The sequence below is a fragment of the Equus asinus genome, chromosome 1, assembly GCF_041296235.1.
Source record: "Equus asinus isolate D_3611 breed Donkey chromosome 1, EquAss-T2T_v2, whole genome shotgun sequence".
Classification (NCBI taxonomy): Eukaryota; Metazoa; Chordata; class Mammalia; order Perissodactyla; family Equidae; genus Equus; species Equus asinus.
In genome coordinates, this window is record NC_091790.1 from 123,125,693 (window position 1) to 123,143,199 (window position 17,507).

General features: G+C 45.1%; 1 protein-coding gene across 1 annotated transcript in view; it reads left to right on the plus strand.

Annotated features, from left to right (window-relative positions):
* Positions 1–2,300: 2,300 nt before the first annotated feature.
* The window catches only part of SAMD5 (sterile alpha motif domain containing 5), a 49,679-nt gene continuing 34,472 nt past the window's right edge, over positions 2,301–17,507 (plus strand). Inside the window, exon 1 of the mRNA XM_014850643.3 lies at positions 2,301–2,897. Coding sequence (XP_014706129.1) covers positions 2,451–2,897 — 447 coding nt within the window. The 5' untranslated portion in view covers positions 2,301–2,450. The remainder of the gene's footprint in view (positions 2,898–17,507) is intronic.

The window sequence follows — 17,507 nt, forward strand, 5'->3', positions numbered from 1 at the left end:
CAGTGTCATCTTTGGGAGCCTCAATTTCTTCTTCCGTAAGATACTGGATAATACTACTTACCATATATGTACAGATACATGCACAGATACCTGGCATACAGTAAGTTTCAAACAAATATCTGCTATAACTTCTGTCTTTAGCAGCATAATTCTAACTTCTGGAATATTTTCCTCCTAAAAATCAAAGGTCCTTATGAAAGAGTTGGGGGACAAAGGCACACGTGATGTAAACATTCGTATTTTAAAAGGGAGGTGGGGAACTAGTATAAAGCCTTGAAGCTCTGTTCCTTCTGCCGAATGAGTTGAGTTTGGGGGGACTTCGACAACGCCTTAACATTCGCCCACACGAACGCGAGGGGGCACTGTGAGTCCGCTTTGGCGAGCGAGAGGCGGCGAGCCGCGCGGGCCGAGAAGGCTGGGTGCTGCCAGCATCCGAGAGCCCAGGAGCAACGCAACCTAGCAGGGCGGCGACCCTAGCTCGGGCTCGGGAAGGGGTGGCCTGGGTGACCCAGGGCGGATGCTGCCCGGACCCCACAGCTCTTCGCGCTCCTTCCCCTACCCCCGCCCCCAACAGGTTCCTTCCAGGCAGGTCCTTCCTGGCTGCTGTTCTTAATGTGGGATCCGCCAAGTCCTGGGGCTTGGGAAGCCAGATGCTATCCTCCCCACTCCCCCACAACTCTAGGGAATAATTTGGGTGTGCCTACGTCGGGTGTTTTCCTGCGCAAAAGGGCCAAAGCTACCTGATTATTTAAGGGGTCTGTGTCCCCAAAGGGGTTAAACTTTCCTGATTTAGGGAAGAGGGACCCCCCCCCCCCAGGCCAAACGCGCAGGTCTGAAAAGACACATCGTTTGTCCACCTCCCAAGATCGGGGCTAGAGGCTGTCCCGCCCCGCCGAGACTCCGTCAAAGTGTCCAGTTCAGGTCCTGAAACAGCTCACGTGCAAAGTTGATCTCCTTGTACCGAAAGGGAGGAGACAGCGAACCTACCCCACCGAGTACCTCCACCAGAATTCTCTTAGCTCCAGGAGGGCGTTAGGTACGTAAGGTGAGGTACTTGCTCTGTTCCACCTGCCGCTCGGGTCCCCACCCAGGCGGTTGCTCAGACATTAGGCAGGATGTGGAAACTCGGTTGATTTTGTTATTATTCTCTAGAGAGAAAGTGCCATGGGCGGAGATGTTCGAGCGTCCCCCTTAATGGGAGCTAGGTGATGGTGTATGCAAGTCCACGCGCCCCCGGGGCGGGAGGAGAGGGCTCTGCTCCCCGAACTCCAGGACTGAACGCCTCGAAGCGTCCCTGGGGGCAGAGCCACCCCGGGGGTCTCGGGCAGAATGCAAGTTGGGGGGACCAGAGAGAGAGCACAGTGGAGACGACGGTGAGAGGACCCGGCAGCAAGTAGGGTGGGGAGCCGTGCGGAATGCGCCAGCCGAGGGGAAAGTGCAACCCATCCCAAACTTTCGCAGACCCGGGGGCCTAGAGGAGAGCGTGGCAAAGCAGCAGCCTCTCCCGCCGCCCGGTGAGCCCAGCTGCAGCGAGGAGGGGCCGCACGCAGCGCGGGCTGGACACCCGCGGTCCCGGCGTCGCGCCCACTCGCCGGGCCAAAGCGCCGCCGCTCCGGGCACTGAGCGGGCGCCCACGGAGCGAGCCAGACCGCGGGGCTCCGGCCTGCGCGCGGGCTCCGAGGAAGGGGGATCCAACGCGGACTGCGAAAGGCGAAGGGAAACTTGACCTCAGAGCCTCGCCCAGCCGGCTTGGGCGCGGGGACCTGCCCTTGGGCGGCCCGCGGGCGCGCAGGCTGGAGTCAGGGGAGCTCGGGAAGTGAGCGCAGAGATTTTCACAGGCTCGAGAAATCGGATTAAAAAGAAATGCAAAAAGCCATCCAAGGCAGCCGCTGCAGCCCGGCAGCTTAGGAGACACCCTGTCCCCACTAGGAGGACGATAGAGACTCGCACTCGCGAAGACGCGGCGCTCCCGGGCGGCCGCGGGTCTGCGCGCAGGAGCCGCTTCCCCAGCGCGGGGCGCGCGCTCAGACGCCCGCGGCGGCGGCCGGAAACCGAGATGCGGCGCGCAGCCCCGGGACGGTCTGGGCTGGGCCAACTCGGGGGCGACCCGGCGCGCCGCTGAGCCCGCGCGGGTCCGAGGGGTGTGCCCGGCCCCGCCCGCGCCCGCCCCTCCCCGCGGCGGCGGCGCATCCAGGGGCGGCGCGGAGCGGCACGCACAGCCGCCGGTGCCCGCGAGCTCCAGGCTGCTTGGGGAATTCACTTTGCCGCTTTTACGCTTCTGCCTCCTCGGGCTTCTTCTGATGGCTTTCTGTCTCCGGCCCTGTCCTTTCCTTTAAAAGGAAACTTTACTGCGGTTTCTTTTTCCCCTTGGAGGAGAGGATTAAAAGTTCCAAGAACTGGTGCCTTTCGGGCGCTGGGAGGGCGTTCGCCGGCGGGGTTCCAGTCCCACCATGTGCACCAACATAGTTTACGAGTGGCTGAAAGCGCTGCAGCTCCCGCAGTACGCGGAGTCCTTCGTGGATAACGGCTACGATGACCTGGAGGTGTGCAAGCAGATCGGGGACCCGGACCTGGACGCCATCGGGGTGCTGGCGCCCGCACACCGCCGCCGCATCCTGGAGGCCGTGCGCCGGCTGCGGGAGCAGGACGCCGCCGCCGCCGGCCTCTACTTCACCCTGGAGCCGCAGCCGCCGCCCGCGGTCGCCGTCCCCACCGGCCGCCGGGGGGAGCCGTGCGGCGGCCCGGCCCAGGGCACCCGCGGGGAACCCCGCAGCCAGACGACCGCCCCCCGCAGCAGGGAGCCGGTGAGCTACCCCAAACTGAAGCTGAAGATCATGATCAGGGATAAGCTCGTCCGCGACGGTATCCACCTGAGCAAGCCCCCGTACTCCCGCAAGGTAAGGAGGCGCCGCCCGGGCGCGCGGGGCGCGGGGCGGGAGGGGACGCGCCCAGCCCAGGCTTGGCGGCCCATACAGGTGATAGATGGGAGGCAAGGATGCTTTGGGTGTTTGGGCTTCTCTCCTGTGTTCTCTCTGTAGTCGCTCTTTATTCCTTCCTGTCTGGTGTCACCAGTGGTTGGTAAGATAAGATCCAGCACCCAGATGTTAATTCTAAACTAAGACCGAGTCTCCACTGGTCTCGGGTGCTCACCTGTCGGGCAGCGGACGCACGGTGCTTCTCCAGGAGCGACGGGCAATTCCTGATACCCTCTGTGGTAGCGTTTGGGTCTGAAGGGTACCAGAAGAATGTTTAATACCTACATCATTTCCGACCTTCCTTTTTCTCATTCTTTTCCTTACCTTTTTGAGAAACTCATGGGGAAAACTGGCGAACTCTTTAAAGAGTGGGAAATCACGCCCTGTTGGCTTGCAATTCCGTAACGTCGAATCCCAGCGCTGCCGCAAATTTGAACACTGAACCAGGAACGTGAAGATTCTGGGAGAAAAGTTCAAACACCTGTCAGTCCTCTTGGGATGAGTTCTTGCCACTTAAGTATGGGGAGGTGATTGGTGCTAAAGACGCAGGAGGTTACGGGGCCATTAAGGATGTGCTGCCGAGGTCTGTGCTGGGTTGGTATTAATCCAGTCTGGTTTAGTATTAATCCAGATGAAATGAAGTAGGTACAACTGTGACTTCTAGAAAGTCTGAGTGGACTGGCATGTGGAAGGAAGTGAGATTTTCAGTAGCCAGTAAGGAATTCCCTGGGGAGGGAGCCTCGGGGAAGGAGCCGGAAGTTATGGCAGCTGCTCTGTGAGGAATGCTGGACTGTGGACTGGGGTGTTGAATAATTAAGTAACAGAAAGTCTTGTTTCACACAAGAGCTCTGCCTCCAGCTGAGTCTGTTCAGTTAGGTTTCTGTAGCGGTCCGGAGAGAGCATCCCGACTTGAAAGGGAGAAGCAGACTGCACAGGTAATCCTCCAGCCCGGGTGCAGTTCCCCGGGAAAAGGAGCACCCAACTTGAAAATCAAGAGGTGGAGAAACCCAGGGGAAAATGATGGCCAAGATGCTGCAGCTGGAGGGGACCATAAACACAGCGCCTAGTAGGGAAGTGCGGGTAATTTAAATATGGTGTGCTCGTCTCAGTCTGGCAGTTGCATTGCTTTATAATCTTAAGTAAAGGTCATCGTGTCTGGATTTAAGGAAGTTCAAGCAAAAAACTCTGTAAAAAGTAGATAATATCTAGGGCCAACGGGAGTAAAGAGTTTAATATGATCCATATGTTATCTTGCGGGAAAGATAGGCAATTCCAATAACCTGCTTGAGAGTATAAGTTTGTTTCATAAAAACTGTATAAAGAGGGCAGGTCAGGAGGACAGGTTGCCTCAAATTAAACACATGTTCCAGTTACTCAGCCTGACTGTGTTCCTGATGGGTGCCCAAAACAGGGGAATGGAGAGCACGATTTTCCCAGGCAGGCAGAGTTAGAGTGATGTCTAACGTGGATGGAGGGACTCTGACCGTCACTATAAAGGTTCAGTCCTGGAGACTGACGGCAGGCAGGTCGGAGGAGTTCAAGGTCAATCAGACTTTTGTGATTAACATCCCAGGAAGTGAGGTGGGGCTTAGGCTGAGAGACTGTGAGTCTCCTGGCACATGGTGAGGGCACAGGTCAAGTCTGGGCCAGAAAGGGATGCAGAGAACAAGGTGTGTCAAGGGCTTGCTTATTCTTCAGGAAAAGAGCTGTGCATGGGGCTGAGAGAGCAGAGGAGAGTATGGGCTGGAGGTGACAGCGGTGTGCAGGAGGTAACATATTTTGGTTCTGGTACTTAAAGAGATAGCCTAGATGTCAAACTTAGAAGCTGGAAAGGATTATAAGGACATGAAATGTCTGGGCGTAGGCCTTGGCCTGGGGCCTCCTGCCTGGATCGATGCATGATACAGTAGTGCATTTGATATTTTATATCAATTTATATGCAATGAATATGCAATTTCTAGAAGAAAATTTTAACTTGCATTGTAATACTATTTACTTTCCACATAAATAGTCAACTTCTATATAAATCCCATAATATGTTTGATAATAAAGACACACTCCCATTCACTTTCTATACGTATTTAATTCTCTGTCTTGAATGCATGAAGGAGTAATATGGTGGCAGAAATGTTTTGTACCTCCTTCGTTGATGCTCCAACTGGGGACCAAAAAATCGAGCTGACAAATTTAATTAAAAAAAAATTCCGTGACTCTATATTTATATATTTGTTACAAGAAAAACCCACACCTGAAATAGAGACTAAAATATAATTAATGTATGCCAAACTGAGCTTACAAGTGTGTGGTGCTAGATCATGTTGGTCGTTCTGAATCTGTTGCTTAAGTTTTAGATTTTAAATTATTGAAGAGTGTGTTTTCTGTTGCAACTTGTTTCTTTGCAAACAGTACTAGCACTTTTCCTTTAAACTGTGATGCCCATTATTGTAATTTCTCCAGCTTCCTTGGCTCTGTTGTGGTCCGAATGTGTCGTGTGCATTACGTGCGTTTGGAATCCTGTGTGTTAGAGCGGAGCTCATGTTTCCTTCATAGTCATTTGCATCATGGATCCCTGTGATTTTTTGTACTTTGATGAGAATGTTCGATGGCTTGAAACTGGATTATACCAAGGGTGATCAAGGCGGGAATAGTGAATCTTTACAGAGGAAGGGAAGTTGAGGAATTTCCCTAAGAATCACTTGACAGGACTGGAGGATTGTGGGACTTGCTCCAGTAACTAGGTGCTGTGCTCATTTAATCGTGTCAACAGTTATCACTTTCTCCCCTTAGGTGAATTCAAATGTAAGTAAAAAGTAAGTTTCTCTGTTTTCCAAAGGAAGTCTGTAGGTTTGGAAAACCGGGAGCTTGGAAGGAGCATAGAGGTTGAAAGAAAAAACGTTGAATGAATCTCTCCTCTGCCTGTGTTTAGCTTCTCTGACTACTGTGATTTCTTCCTTAGTGAACTTGGGATAAAATATTTTCACAGGGTGGGGATTAAGTAAAGCTTTACATACATTATTGCATTACTTTACCAGGCTTCTCTCTGCCAGAATCTTCTGCGAGGGTCCCATTGCCTGTGGTTGGCAGGAGGCAGAAGCCCTGCTCTCAGGGAACTTGGGGCCTAGCAGGGAAGACATGAAATGGAATCAACAGTAATGACCAAGTGGGATGATTGCTTTGGTGGGGAGCGCCTGATGTCATGGACAGACGGGCACCTCCAGCCTAGTTTGTAGGGAGGTGGGGTCAAGGCAGGCTTTCCAGAACTGGCATTTGGTCTGAGAACTGAAGGTTGGGAGGGTTTAGCTTGAAGAAGAAAAGGGTCATAAGGGGAAGAGTATTCTCGGCAGAGAGAACGGTGTGCACAGGGCCAGGAAAGGGAGGAAGTTTAGCATGCAACAGGGCAACAGAATTTGAAAGGAATTCAGTCTGGCTGGAGCACCGAATGCTTGGAGGAAGTGGCAAGAGATAGAGAGACAGGCAGTGGCTGGTCCTGGATGGCCTTGAAGTCATATTTAGGAGTTTGGAGTGAACCTTGAGAAGGGAGCTATTGATGGACCCTGAACTGGAGGCAGGGGCAACAATCAGGAGGTTTCTGCAGTGTCAGGAGTGATGTGCTGGTGGCCTGGACTGCGTAGTGATGGTGGGGGAGGAGCAGTGGAGGTGACTGAGATAGAATTAACAGAACTTGATGGCTGTTTGGATGACGGGGCTTTGACGGGAGAGAGGCTGGGATGACCTGCAGATTTCTCGTTTAGGATTGAAACAAGGAATACGAATGAGCTGTAGAGGGATAAGAGAGAAGGGACAAGGACAGAACCTTGGAGAACACTATGACCTAGGAGATGGGCAGAAGAAGAACTTCCGCGGGAAGCTGAAAAGGGTGAGCCAGTGGGACTGGTCAGATAGTGGCCAAGTAGGACAAGAACTAAAAGGTGTCCATGGGAAGGAGCAACCGTGCCACTGGGGACCTCTGACATTGTAGGTTTAGGTGATGGGACCAAAGGGAGGAAGGAGAGAAAGTGGGATCAGGAACCACAGACAACTTTTGGTTTTTTTTACTTCACTTTTTTTTTAAGAGCAGTTTTAGGTTCACAGCAAAATTGAGAGGAAGGTGCAGAGATTTCCCATACGTCCCCTGCCCCACACATGCACAGCGCCCCGCCACCCCCCCCATTATCAACATCCCCACCAGAGTAGGACATTTATTACAGTTGATGAACCTACATTGACCCATCATAATCCCCTAAATTCAATAGCTTACATTAGGGTTCACTCTTGGTGTTGTGTGTTTTATGGGTTTGGAGAAATGTATAATGACATGTATCCACCATTATGGTATCATGCAGAGTATTTTCATTGTCCTAAAAATCCTCTTTGCTCTGCCCATTCATCCCTGGCAACCACTGATTTTTTACTGTCTCTGTACTTTTGAGTTTTCCAGAATGTCATATACTTGGAATCCTATAGTATGTAGCCTTTTCAGATTGGCTTCTTTCACTTGATAGTATGCATCTGAGGTTCCTCCATGTCTTTTCATGGCTTGATAGCTCATTTCTTTTTAGCACTGAATAATGTTCCATTGTCTGAATGTACCGCAGACAACTTTTTAATGCAGTTGGACTAAAAAGATAAAACTAAGGCCATAGCTAGAGGAAGAAAGGAGACTTTGGGTCAAGGGAAGGGTTTTGTGAGTTTGTGTGTGTGTGTTTTGTTGGGTTTTTTTTTTTGAGGATGGGAGAAACTGGAGCATGTCTGAGTGTTGGTGGTCGGGAGCCAGAGAAAGGGAGACAGTGGAGATATGGCAGAAAGGAGATGACCCAAGAGATCAAGGAGGTGGGACGGAATTGTGCCCAGAGCACTGGAAGGGAAAGGTGGATTTGCTTCCAGGGGGACAGGAGTGCCCCCTCCATGGTAGAGGGTGGGAAAGGAAGGATGGGAGAGGAGACTAGGATCTTCGTGGGGGTGACATTGAAGAGCCCTCATTTCTCTCTCTGACCATCTGATACCAGTGAGGGAGGTGAAGGAGAGATTAGAGGGTTATGGAGAGAAACACGGTGTTAATATACAAATATTAGGTATCATGATCTATTTCTAAATAGGAACATTACGCAATAGTATTTATAGGATATACATAACTACATATATATAGAAGGCACCCTCACCATTCGTGTGTTTGTGGTGCAGTTTACAGGCTATGCGTGATGTTTTATCGAGTCCTATGAAGTTCAACAATCCTTGTGAATGGGGGTTGCGGTCGGTGGGATGGTGCAGGGCTGCAAAGGCGTTCTGTCTTCTTAGCCAACTTGGAAAAGCCGAAGGCAGGCCCTAGGGTAGATAGTGGATGGGGTAGGCTTCTTGTCTTCTTCACCTGAAAGCTATCTTCTCCTTGCCACACACTACCAATTAAAGCTGTTTGAGTTAATATAACCTTATTTAAGAATGGGGTAGGAGTGTTCAGCTACATTCACACCTTAGTGTGAGTTTAATTAAGTAACAAGCCTCTTCTGGTAACGGGGCTGTTAATGGACGTTTGGGAAAGATGGCCCAGGATGAAGGAATTTGGAGAGACAGAGGTGGCATGAGGGCTTCTCTGTCTGGGGCCAGGGTGGAAAATATAGAAGAAGTATTTAGAAAGGAAAGAGAGAGGTTGGCAAAGATATGGTTTGTCCTTTGGAGTTTTGCCTTGGGTCCTGGCAGAGCTGAAATGACAATAAATATTCCTTCTCCCAAGAATTCCTCTACTTCATGAAATTACTAGGGACAGACTGAAAGTTGGCAAAGTTCAGCTTTCCCAACTCAAATCAATATCCTTAAGTATCCTCAGCCTAGGCAAGCCAAGGTCCTTCTAGGCTTTTTTGTTTTGTTTCAGTGCCTGCTTGGAATGTTGTAGAAAGAAGGTGAAGAAAGAAGACAAGAGCTTGGGTGGTGGTGGGGCTGCCATTTTCTTCCTGCTCCTTGTAGTTTAGTGTCTATGGAGTTTCCACAGACGTGGACCCTCAGCCGTCCATCTATCCATCCATCTGTCCATCCATTTGTCCATCCATCTGTCCATCCATCTACTTAACAGATACTTAGCACATGCAATGTTTGAGGCCCTTGGATCACAGCAGTGAACTGGACAGACGTGGTCCCTCCTTACAATTTAATGGACGTGTATGTGGAGGGCCTAACCCAGTGCCTGATGTGTAGTAGTTTCACTATATGAAAGTTGAATATTATTTCTACAAATACTAAGGGTTGGAGAATTTTGCACTTGTGTTTATTTCAGATGTTAAAAAAATACCAACTGTCTTTTCAAGACTTGAGTAAAGATGATCAGTGATAAAATTTAAAATCAGGATATGTTTGTTCATTAAATGCTACCAAAGAAGAACTGGGACTTAAAATGCTACTCCTGCATGTAATTTAAAAAGACCTCTGCAGCAGGGTTAGGGCAAGGGAGAGGCAAGTGAGGCGCCAGGGTGCAAAATTTAAGGAAGTGATCGTTCTTGGGGTCGGGCAAGTCTAGGCCCTGCTAGAAGGCCAAACGGCCGCCGTTAACACAATAAATCACTTATCATGAAATATCAGGTATTTGTGGGCATTGTGGGCAGGCCTCAAATCATGTACTAGGTGGTCACCCACTCTTCTGATGCTTCCTACCTGCCCTCAGCAGCAGTGGGCTGAGAGCCGAGTTGGTGCCGAGCTCTCAAACTGAGATGACGTGGTTTCTGTGAGTTACGGCAGCCCATGGAGTTGAGCCAGGAAAGAGAGTACCGTGCATTCTTCTCACGCCTCCTGCTGACGCTGTGGTGTAGAGGTGAAGAGCAGAGCCTCAGAACAAGACTGCACAGTTCACGTCCCAGCTCTGCGCCATGCTGGGTCATCTTTGGCTCTTCTGTAAAAAGTGGCTAACACTTGTGATGCCTTCATAGGGTTCGTAGGAGTTAAATGAGTTAATATTCGTGAACGTATTAGACCAAAATTTGTATCAGTTTCCTAGGGCTGTGATAAGAAAGTACCAGAAACTGGATGTATAAGGTAGCAGATACTCATTCTCTGACACTGCTGGAGGTTAGAAGTCCAAAATTAAGGTGTTGGTGGGTCTTGCTCCAGGATCCTTAGCGTCTGCACTGTGATTCACCTAGAGGCACTGCCAAAGGCTCCAAGCAGCGTGTCTTTATCTGCCATTGATGGGGTGTCACCACTGGATCTGCTGGAGCATATGGCCCAGGTGGCAGAGCAGCTTGCTTGGCAGCCTGGACCTGTTGCAGAGCCTTCTCTTGTTCTGGGTCCCACTCAAGACTAGCAGTGTTTTGAGTCACTTGGTAAATGGGCTGGAGGAGCACATCTAAATGTTGCCTCCAAAATCCAAAGAGGGCCATTAGATATCGTGCCTCTTTTTTGGTTGTAGGAGGGACCAGATGCAACAACTTACCCTCAATATGCCCCACATCACAGGACCATTGACAGTTTCATTGAGGTAGAAGGCCCCTGAATTTTTGTTGGATTTTTCACCTTCCTACATGCAAATGTCTAACTAATAAGTCCAGAGTAGTTGTTATGTCTAGGCAGCTTATTGTCATCAGTGTAATGGACCAGTGTGATATCTTGTGGAAGGGAAAGGCGATCAATGCCCTGCAAACTGAATTATGACATTAGGCTGGAGAGTTGATGTACTCCCTTGAGGTGGGACAGTGAAGGTGTATTGCTGGCCTTGCCAGCTGAAAGCAAATTGCTGGATGTTAACAGGCATCCAGAAAAAAGCATTTGCCAGGTAAATAGCCTGGCTCCTGGTAAGTGCTCGTCTGTGTCGGCTCCCATCACCCCATACTTAGCCTTGCTTGGGCACTGCAGCCTCTATCGCAGTGGTCCTGTGTCTGCTGCGTACAGCAGAGCCCATTGGGCCAGCTCTCTTTCCTGATGAGAGGGGTGTTTGGTAATTAATCGGTGCTGGATTTTTAGAACAAATGATTCCCAGTCATTATTATATGCCTGAAGATAAAATAATGAAAATGATTTTTAAAAATATAAACATTTCAAAATGTAGGTATTCAAAATTAGGTTGTAGTCTTCAAAACCATCTCTGGGTAGATGACAGGGTTGCCATTACTCAAAACATCTCTGAAGTTCTGGGGCCTGCAGAGCACTCTTTAGAGTATCTTCCGTGGTGGCAAGTCTTCATTGTTTTAAGGTGGGTCCAGTTTGGTGTAAATACCTGAAGCAATTTGGAATCAAATCATACAGTTAAGACAATAAAATGTGAAATTGAAAACAGAATCTGACCACAAAATGAGTATTTTTTTTTCCTTGGTATGACTTGTAAACTGGTTTTAGATTTTATGATATCTGTAATCCTTTTCTTACTTTTGAATTCTTAAAAAATATGCTCTTAGAGTGTATCCATGCTATAAATATGGAAATTCCTCAACAAGGCTTTTCAAACACAAAAGTCAATTCCCTATGTATTTGCAAAGAGCAAGGCACTCGTCATGGACTCTGAATAGATAACCAGTGTAAAGATGCCTGTGGCCCCGAAGGGGAGGGATTGGGTAAATTGTGCACAGTTTTAGTAAACTGTAGCACTCGATGGGTTAATCCAGATTTGGGTAGTCTCGTGGTGTTTTTTTATGGCTTGTCTTTTGCTCATCCTGCTGTTCTTGGAAAGCTCTCTTCTCTACACTACCATCTCAAGTCTTAAAGAAGTCATTGTTGTACTCATGCCTCCTTCCTCACTCTTGAGTGACAAAAAGATGCTAAAGACAGGGTTGGTGTGTTAAGGATGTCCTCATGAACCTTGTCTGCCCTTAGGTGGTTGACTGAGGCATACCATGAAATAAGAAAGAAGTAAGTTTTGATAAAAAATGCATTTTTCTTTTCAGATTATGTAAGTGCTCAGATTCTGGTTCATCAGAAATATGTTTGGAAATGAATTTTCTTGAAGTAAGATGAGTCAGATGACATGAACTCGGCCCAGGCTGGTCCTTGAAATAAGCAAGAGCTACCCTAAGGTATTTGGAAGAACGTTGTGTGTCGTGAGGGAAGGAATAGCAGGAACCATGATGGTCATGGCCTCTCAAGGTCATTGCCTGTGGAGAGCAGGAAGCAGCTTCGAGTCCTTGGCTATGGCAAAGGCTTATTATTACTCCTACTAGCGCTAAAGTTGAAAGGTTTTTAACAGTTATTTTCTAAATTTTATGGAAAAGATGCTATTTCAGATCAACCACTGATTTGAACTTGGGGAAGCCTGGGAGGAGAAGGAGGGGAATCCTCATTTTCAGTCAATATAAAAACAATTAAGGGTAAATAACTGTGGATCATGCCAAAAGGCATTAAACAATCTATCTTATCTAGAGACTAAGTCACATCTAATAGTTTAAAGAGATTTCGTTACTGCTTCTAATTGAAGTAAATGATCTAATGAGCTCTAAAAACCTCACTGTTGTGTTTCCATAAAGTTACATAAATACAAAGTAAGACCTACTTCATTTGGAACATGTCTGGAAAGTCAGGGAAAATAATTGATATGTATTCTTTATTTACCAAAATCATAGTGAACAGATTTTCCAAATTTTAAGATGTTTTCCCTAGAACATACCACAATTTTATCATAAGACTAGAGATGTACCTACTCTGTTTGACACCCCCAGTGTATCGTTTTTTAACATCCCACAACTATTTGACACAGTGATTTTAAGTAATAGTCATGGCATAATACACAGTAATTATTTCTTGATTTCTTCTTTAGTTTTAAAGCAATTAACAATTAAAATAAGAAATACATTTCAACTTTAAAGTATTCAAATTTAATAAAAATCTCTCATCTATGAAACAGAATTTGCAGTTAACCAAAGTAAAGTCTTATGCCTTACAGTTTGTGCTCTGTTTCAGTGTTTTGAGTTTTCAGCCCAAATAAAAACGCCAGCTGGTCACATACGAATAACAGAATTGAAGTAACTCAAGTTTTGTCAAATCATGGTGCTGTTAGTGTTTATTTCAAAGCTATGGAACAGACAGGACAACTTTTACCAATTTATTCTAGAAAAGGGCTCTTGGAACCAAGTCTGTGGGTTGCTGCCAACCGTATAACCAGGAGTTCTCTGAGTGTACTTCCATGTAGAACATGATGCTTATTAAAAGACAGGTAATAAAAAGATGCTAATTTGAATTCAATGTATGTACCATTAAAATTCAACAGTAATACAACAACTGCATTTAGGCCAAGAAAAGATCTTTTTAGGGAGGAGTGCTTTGTGACTGACGTTGTTTAGAGTTGTCTGTAGGTCTTGTTTATAATTAAACATCTTATTTTGTTTTTAAGGACCCCTTTATTTCCTGCAACTGGGGTGAACCCTTTTCTCTGGCCTGTCCTTGGAAGACACAGAGAAATGTAATCATTTTAGTTTAAGAGAAGTTATTTCTTCTATAAAATGGTACAAGTATCTATCTCACAGGGTTGTAGTAGGAATTAGATGGGATAATATTTATGAAGTGGCTTTGTAAATTCTAAAAGAACTCTACAGATTTAAGGCATTCTTTTTATTTTATTTTTTTTTAATTTTTTTTTAAAGATTTTATTTTTTCCTTTTTCTCCCCAACGCCCCCCGGTACATAGTTGTGTATTCTTCATTGTGGGTTCTTCTAGTTGTGGCATGTGGGACGCTGCCTCAGCGTGGTCTGATGAGCAGTGCCATGTCCGCGCCCAGGATTCGAACCAGCGAAACACTGGGCCGCCTGCAGCGGAGCGCGCGGACTTAACCACTCGGCCACGGGGCCAGCCCCAGATTTAAGGCATTCTTATTGATAGTGAATAAATCATTATGTTTATAATAACATTTTGAAAATATTTCTGATTGAAAAGTAAACACACTGAGTTGAGAAAATTCAGAGAACAGAGAAGCAGATTGAGAAGAAATTTAAAATGGTCTGCATTACAATTTCTAACACTACGTTATATTTCTTTAAAACTCATTTATGTGTAAGCATATCTGTCTTGTACATATGCACAGATCTGGTATTACACTGTATATGGATAAGGGTAAGGCTATTCCTATGTCAGCAGATACCATTTGAAAAATGACTTTAATACAGAGACGGATTCCATCTTAGTTTAGCACCATAATTAATTTAATCATTTTCTTATTGGGCTGAAGCCTTACTCATGTTGTTATTGATTATTCTAATTCCTATATTATGTGAAAACATCATGTTTGAGAAAAAGCATTTCATCGTCCTTTGAATTCGATTTCTTGGATTGCCAGTCAACATAATTTCATATTTGCAGCTTTTTATATTTGTAATTGTGGATTACCTGTTCATGGTGCTGGCCTATTTTTTTCTCTTGGTCTTAGACCACTTCTAGTTGCTTTACAAGAGCTCTTTATATATTAAGGAAAATAATCATTATTGTTTAGAGGTTGCAGAGATTTTTCCCAAAATGTGGTTTACCTTAGAATTTTATGCTTTTTTTTAGGGCAGATCTCCAAAATTTTAACACTGATGAATTACACCTTATCGATAATTTTAGTTGTTTCTTCCAGGCTGGAGGAATATAGAGGGTACAGTCTCAGATAGAATTGAGTTTGAATTCTTTTCTGCCATTTACTTAGACAAGTTAGAAGTTGTTTAGTCTTTTAAACCTCAGTTGCCTCATCTATAAAATGGGTATAGAATTCTCGACTGCTTAAGGCTATTGTGAGGAATCAGAGAGGTGGTATATGAAAAGGGTCTTGAAGAATATCTGACACGTGGTAATCACCCAAAACATCTGGCTAATGTTTGTAGTATATGCATAACATTATGATTGTGAGGTTATTCTCAATATGAAGGCCTTCTCTTAAATTGTTAGTTCATGTCCTTACCATTCTGTTGAGGCAAAATGTTCTTTTCCATAATTTCAAAAAGCTCTTCAAATAACAACATATGTAACTTGTTAGTTATATGTGGTATAACTGGTATAACTATTGAAAATATTTCACTCAATTTGTTATTTGCCTTTTAGGTTCTTCTTTTTTTTTTTTTTTGAGTAGAGAAATATAGACAATCGATCTTTATTTTTGTGATTACTTTTATCCTTATAAATCCCTTCTCTAGTCCCAAATCAGTTAATATTTACTTATGTCTCCAATCAACTTCTTTGGTTTCGTTTTTACAGTTAACGCTTTTAATCCATCTGAAATTTATTTTGATATGTGATATAAGATAAAGCTCTAATGTTATACATAATCGTACACAGACGATAATTTTATCACCCACTTTACCAGAATTATAGCTTTTATTTCTGTGTTCTGGTCTTATTGCATTGGCTAGAATTTATAGAGCAGTCTTAAGTAATAATGATAATTAGATATTCTTATCTTATTCCAAATTTTAATGGAAATGCTGTATTTTGTTATTTTGCCATTGACGTTCAGCCTAAGATCTTCTTCATGATGTTAAAAAAAATGTTTGTTTTCCTAATTTTGAAGGCGTTTTTATTGGGAGTGGATGTTTGATTCTATTGAATATCTTTTTAGCAACTTAAAAACATGAGTCTTTTTCTTCCTGGGCCTAATGTGATGTATTACATGAACAGATTTCCTCGTATTAAAGCATCCTTACATAGCTGAGGTGAAGCGAATAATGAAATGATGTCTTCTGAAACAACTGGAGTGTGAGCAGGAATTTTGTCATCTTACTCCCAGATTATTATGACATTCTTTTACATTACGCATCTTTTCCTTATGAATAATGTTTGACATTTACCTTCAGTTTCGTAATCACTTCGACAATTATTGTCATGATATTATTACAGTTGCCTTCCTGCCGATAGCTTTTTGGAAGTCGCAGTCTGGCTAGATCAGCACGAGGCAGTGACAGCGGTGAGAGGCGGGGACCAGCCCTGCACCCTTGTGGCTTCAAAGGCGATCACCACGTTGTTGTGGGTAACGGTTTAGTTTTCTGGTTTTCCAGACATTTTGTTTCTGAACCAGAGGGCAGAGACTCCTAGGGGGACTAAGGATTAACTTGAGCCTCTATTGAGTTTACTGTTTTCACAGCATCTCCTACTCTTCCACTCACTGCCGTCTGCCCCCGACTCCTTGATCAGCTAATCTGCTCCTCCCTGCCCCCACCCCACCCCAGACCTTTTAGTGGAAAATACAGATGGGGGCTGCTTGCCAGCTGCTGTGTTAAATTGAAAACACTTATAGAAGAAATTGAAGTGGCATTCATCTTAATTTGAATGTTTGGCTTTGCATAGAAACAACAGCCCACTGTGTAACAAAGATGAAGTTGGAAAACTCTATAAGAAATATTATCAGAAATCCTTGATTGACGTTTAAACATTTGTTGACAGGTCAAATAGAATGGTTTTTTAAGATCATTGAAGCAAGCATCAAAGATGGGGTACTGGAATGGTATGTTTCTGGAGAAAGTACCTATATCAGGTGCTGAATTCAGCTGAGTTTGCAGAAATGGATGCACCCAACACTTCCCAAGCTAGCCATCAATCATGCGCTAAAGATATAGCCACTTTAAAGTAACCATGTATCAACACCGAATGGAACCCTCTGGATTATGAAGTGCTCCTCTGGGAAACTCTTGATTGACAAAATAGTACTGCCTTAAGGAGCAGCAATATTTTCATGGCCAGAAAGTAATAAGGCTATAGATAATCTTTATGAAGAGAAAATATTTTACGTAAAAACCTCCAAGCAATTCTTAGGACTTGCTTCCTACTGGATCTGGTTAAGGTGAGAAGTAGCTCTCCCTAGATGTGAAAGAAAAAACTGATAATTTGATAAGTTGTTAATTGCACCCAAGGTCGGTGCTCTAGTCCCTGTCAATTATAAGGCATCTAAGAAAGGAGGGGATTAGTTGCTCTCTGAGATTGCACAAACCCACCGTGTCTCTGACTTGCTTAGGCTTACACAGTAGGAAAAGAATTCAGGATATGCATATTGCATCCATTATAGATTAGAGTTGAGCCAGAGGGTGTGCAAGGTAATTTACTCTTTTGAGACTTCCTTCATTACAGAAAGGTGGTGGAGAGTTGGAGTTAGGCTGGTGACATTAACTTTGAGTTTTATTGCTGTGTCATTTTAAATCAGAGTTTTTACTGCCTCTTCTTGGCACAGCAATTTGGGCCAGTGTATTTATCTCTGTTAATATGATCCCTTATGTTGATACACTTATCTTGAAAATGGTGGTGAACTGAATCTTCTGATCTTCTTCTGACCGTTTATTAAAACTGTGACAGTCACATGCTTGAACTGCTGAGCCATATTAGTCCTGCTCTCTGACAGCAAGGATGATATTCTTTATCACCCCAACATTGCTGTTTTGGGATGCACATGCTAAATTATATTAAAAGTGATTTGTCGGGAAAGGAAGAGAGTGATGGTGTTCTTGTGAGAACAGGCAAATTGAAAAAGCAAGAACTCCTAGAATGGTGAACTCGATCTGTGTTCTGAAAGCGTTTCATTGTGCTTTGATTTTATTAATTGTGAAAATTAGACTTCTTCTTAATTCCACCATATATTAATTACTTATGGATATGTTTGATTTTCCTTTTCA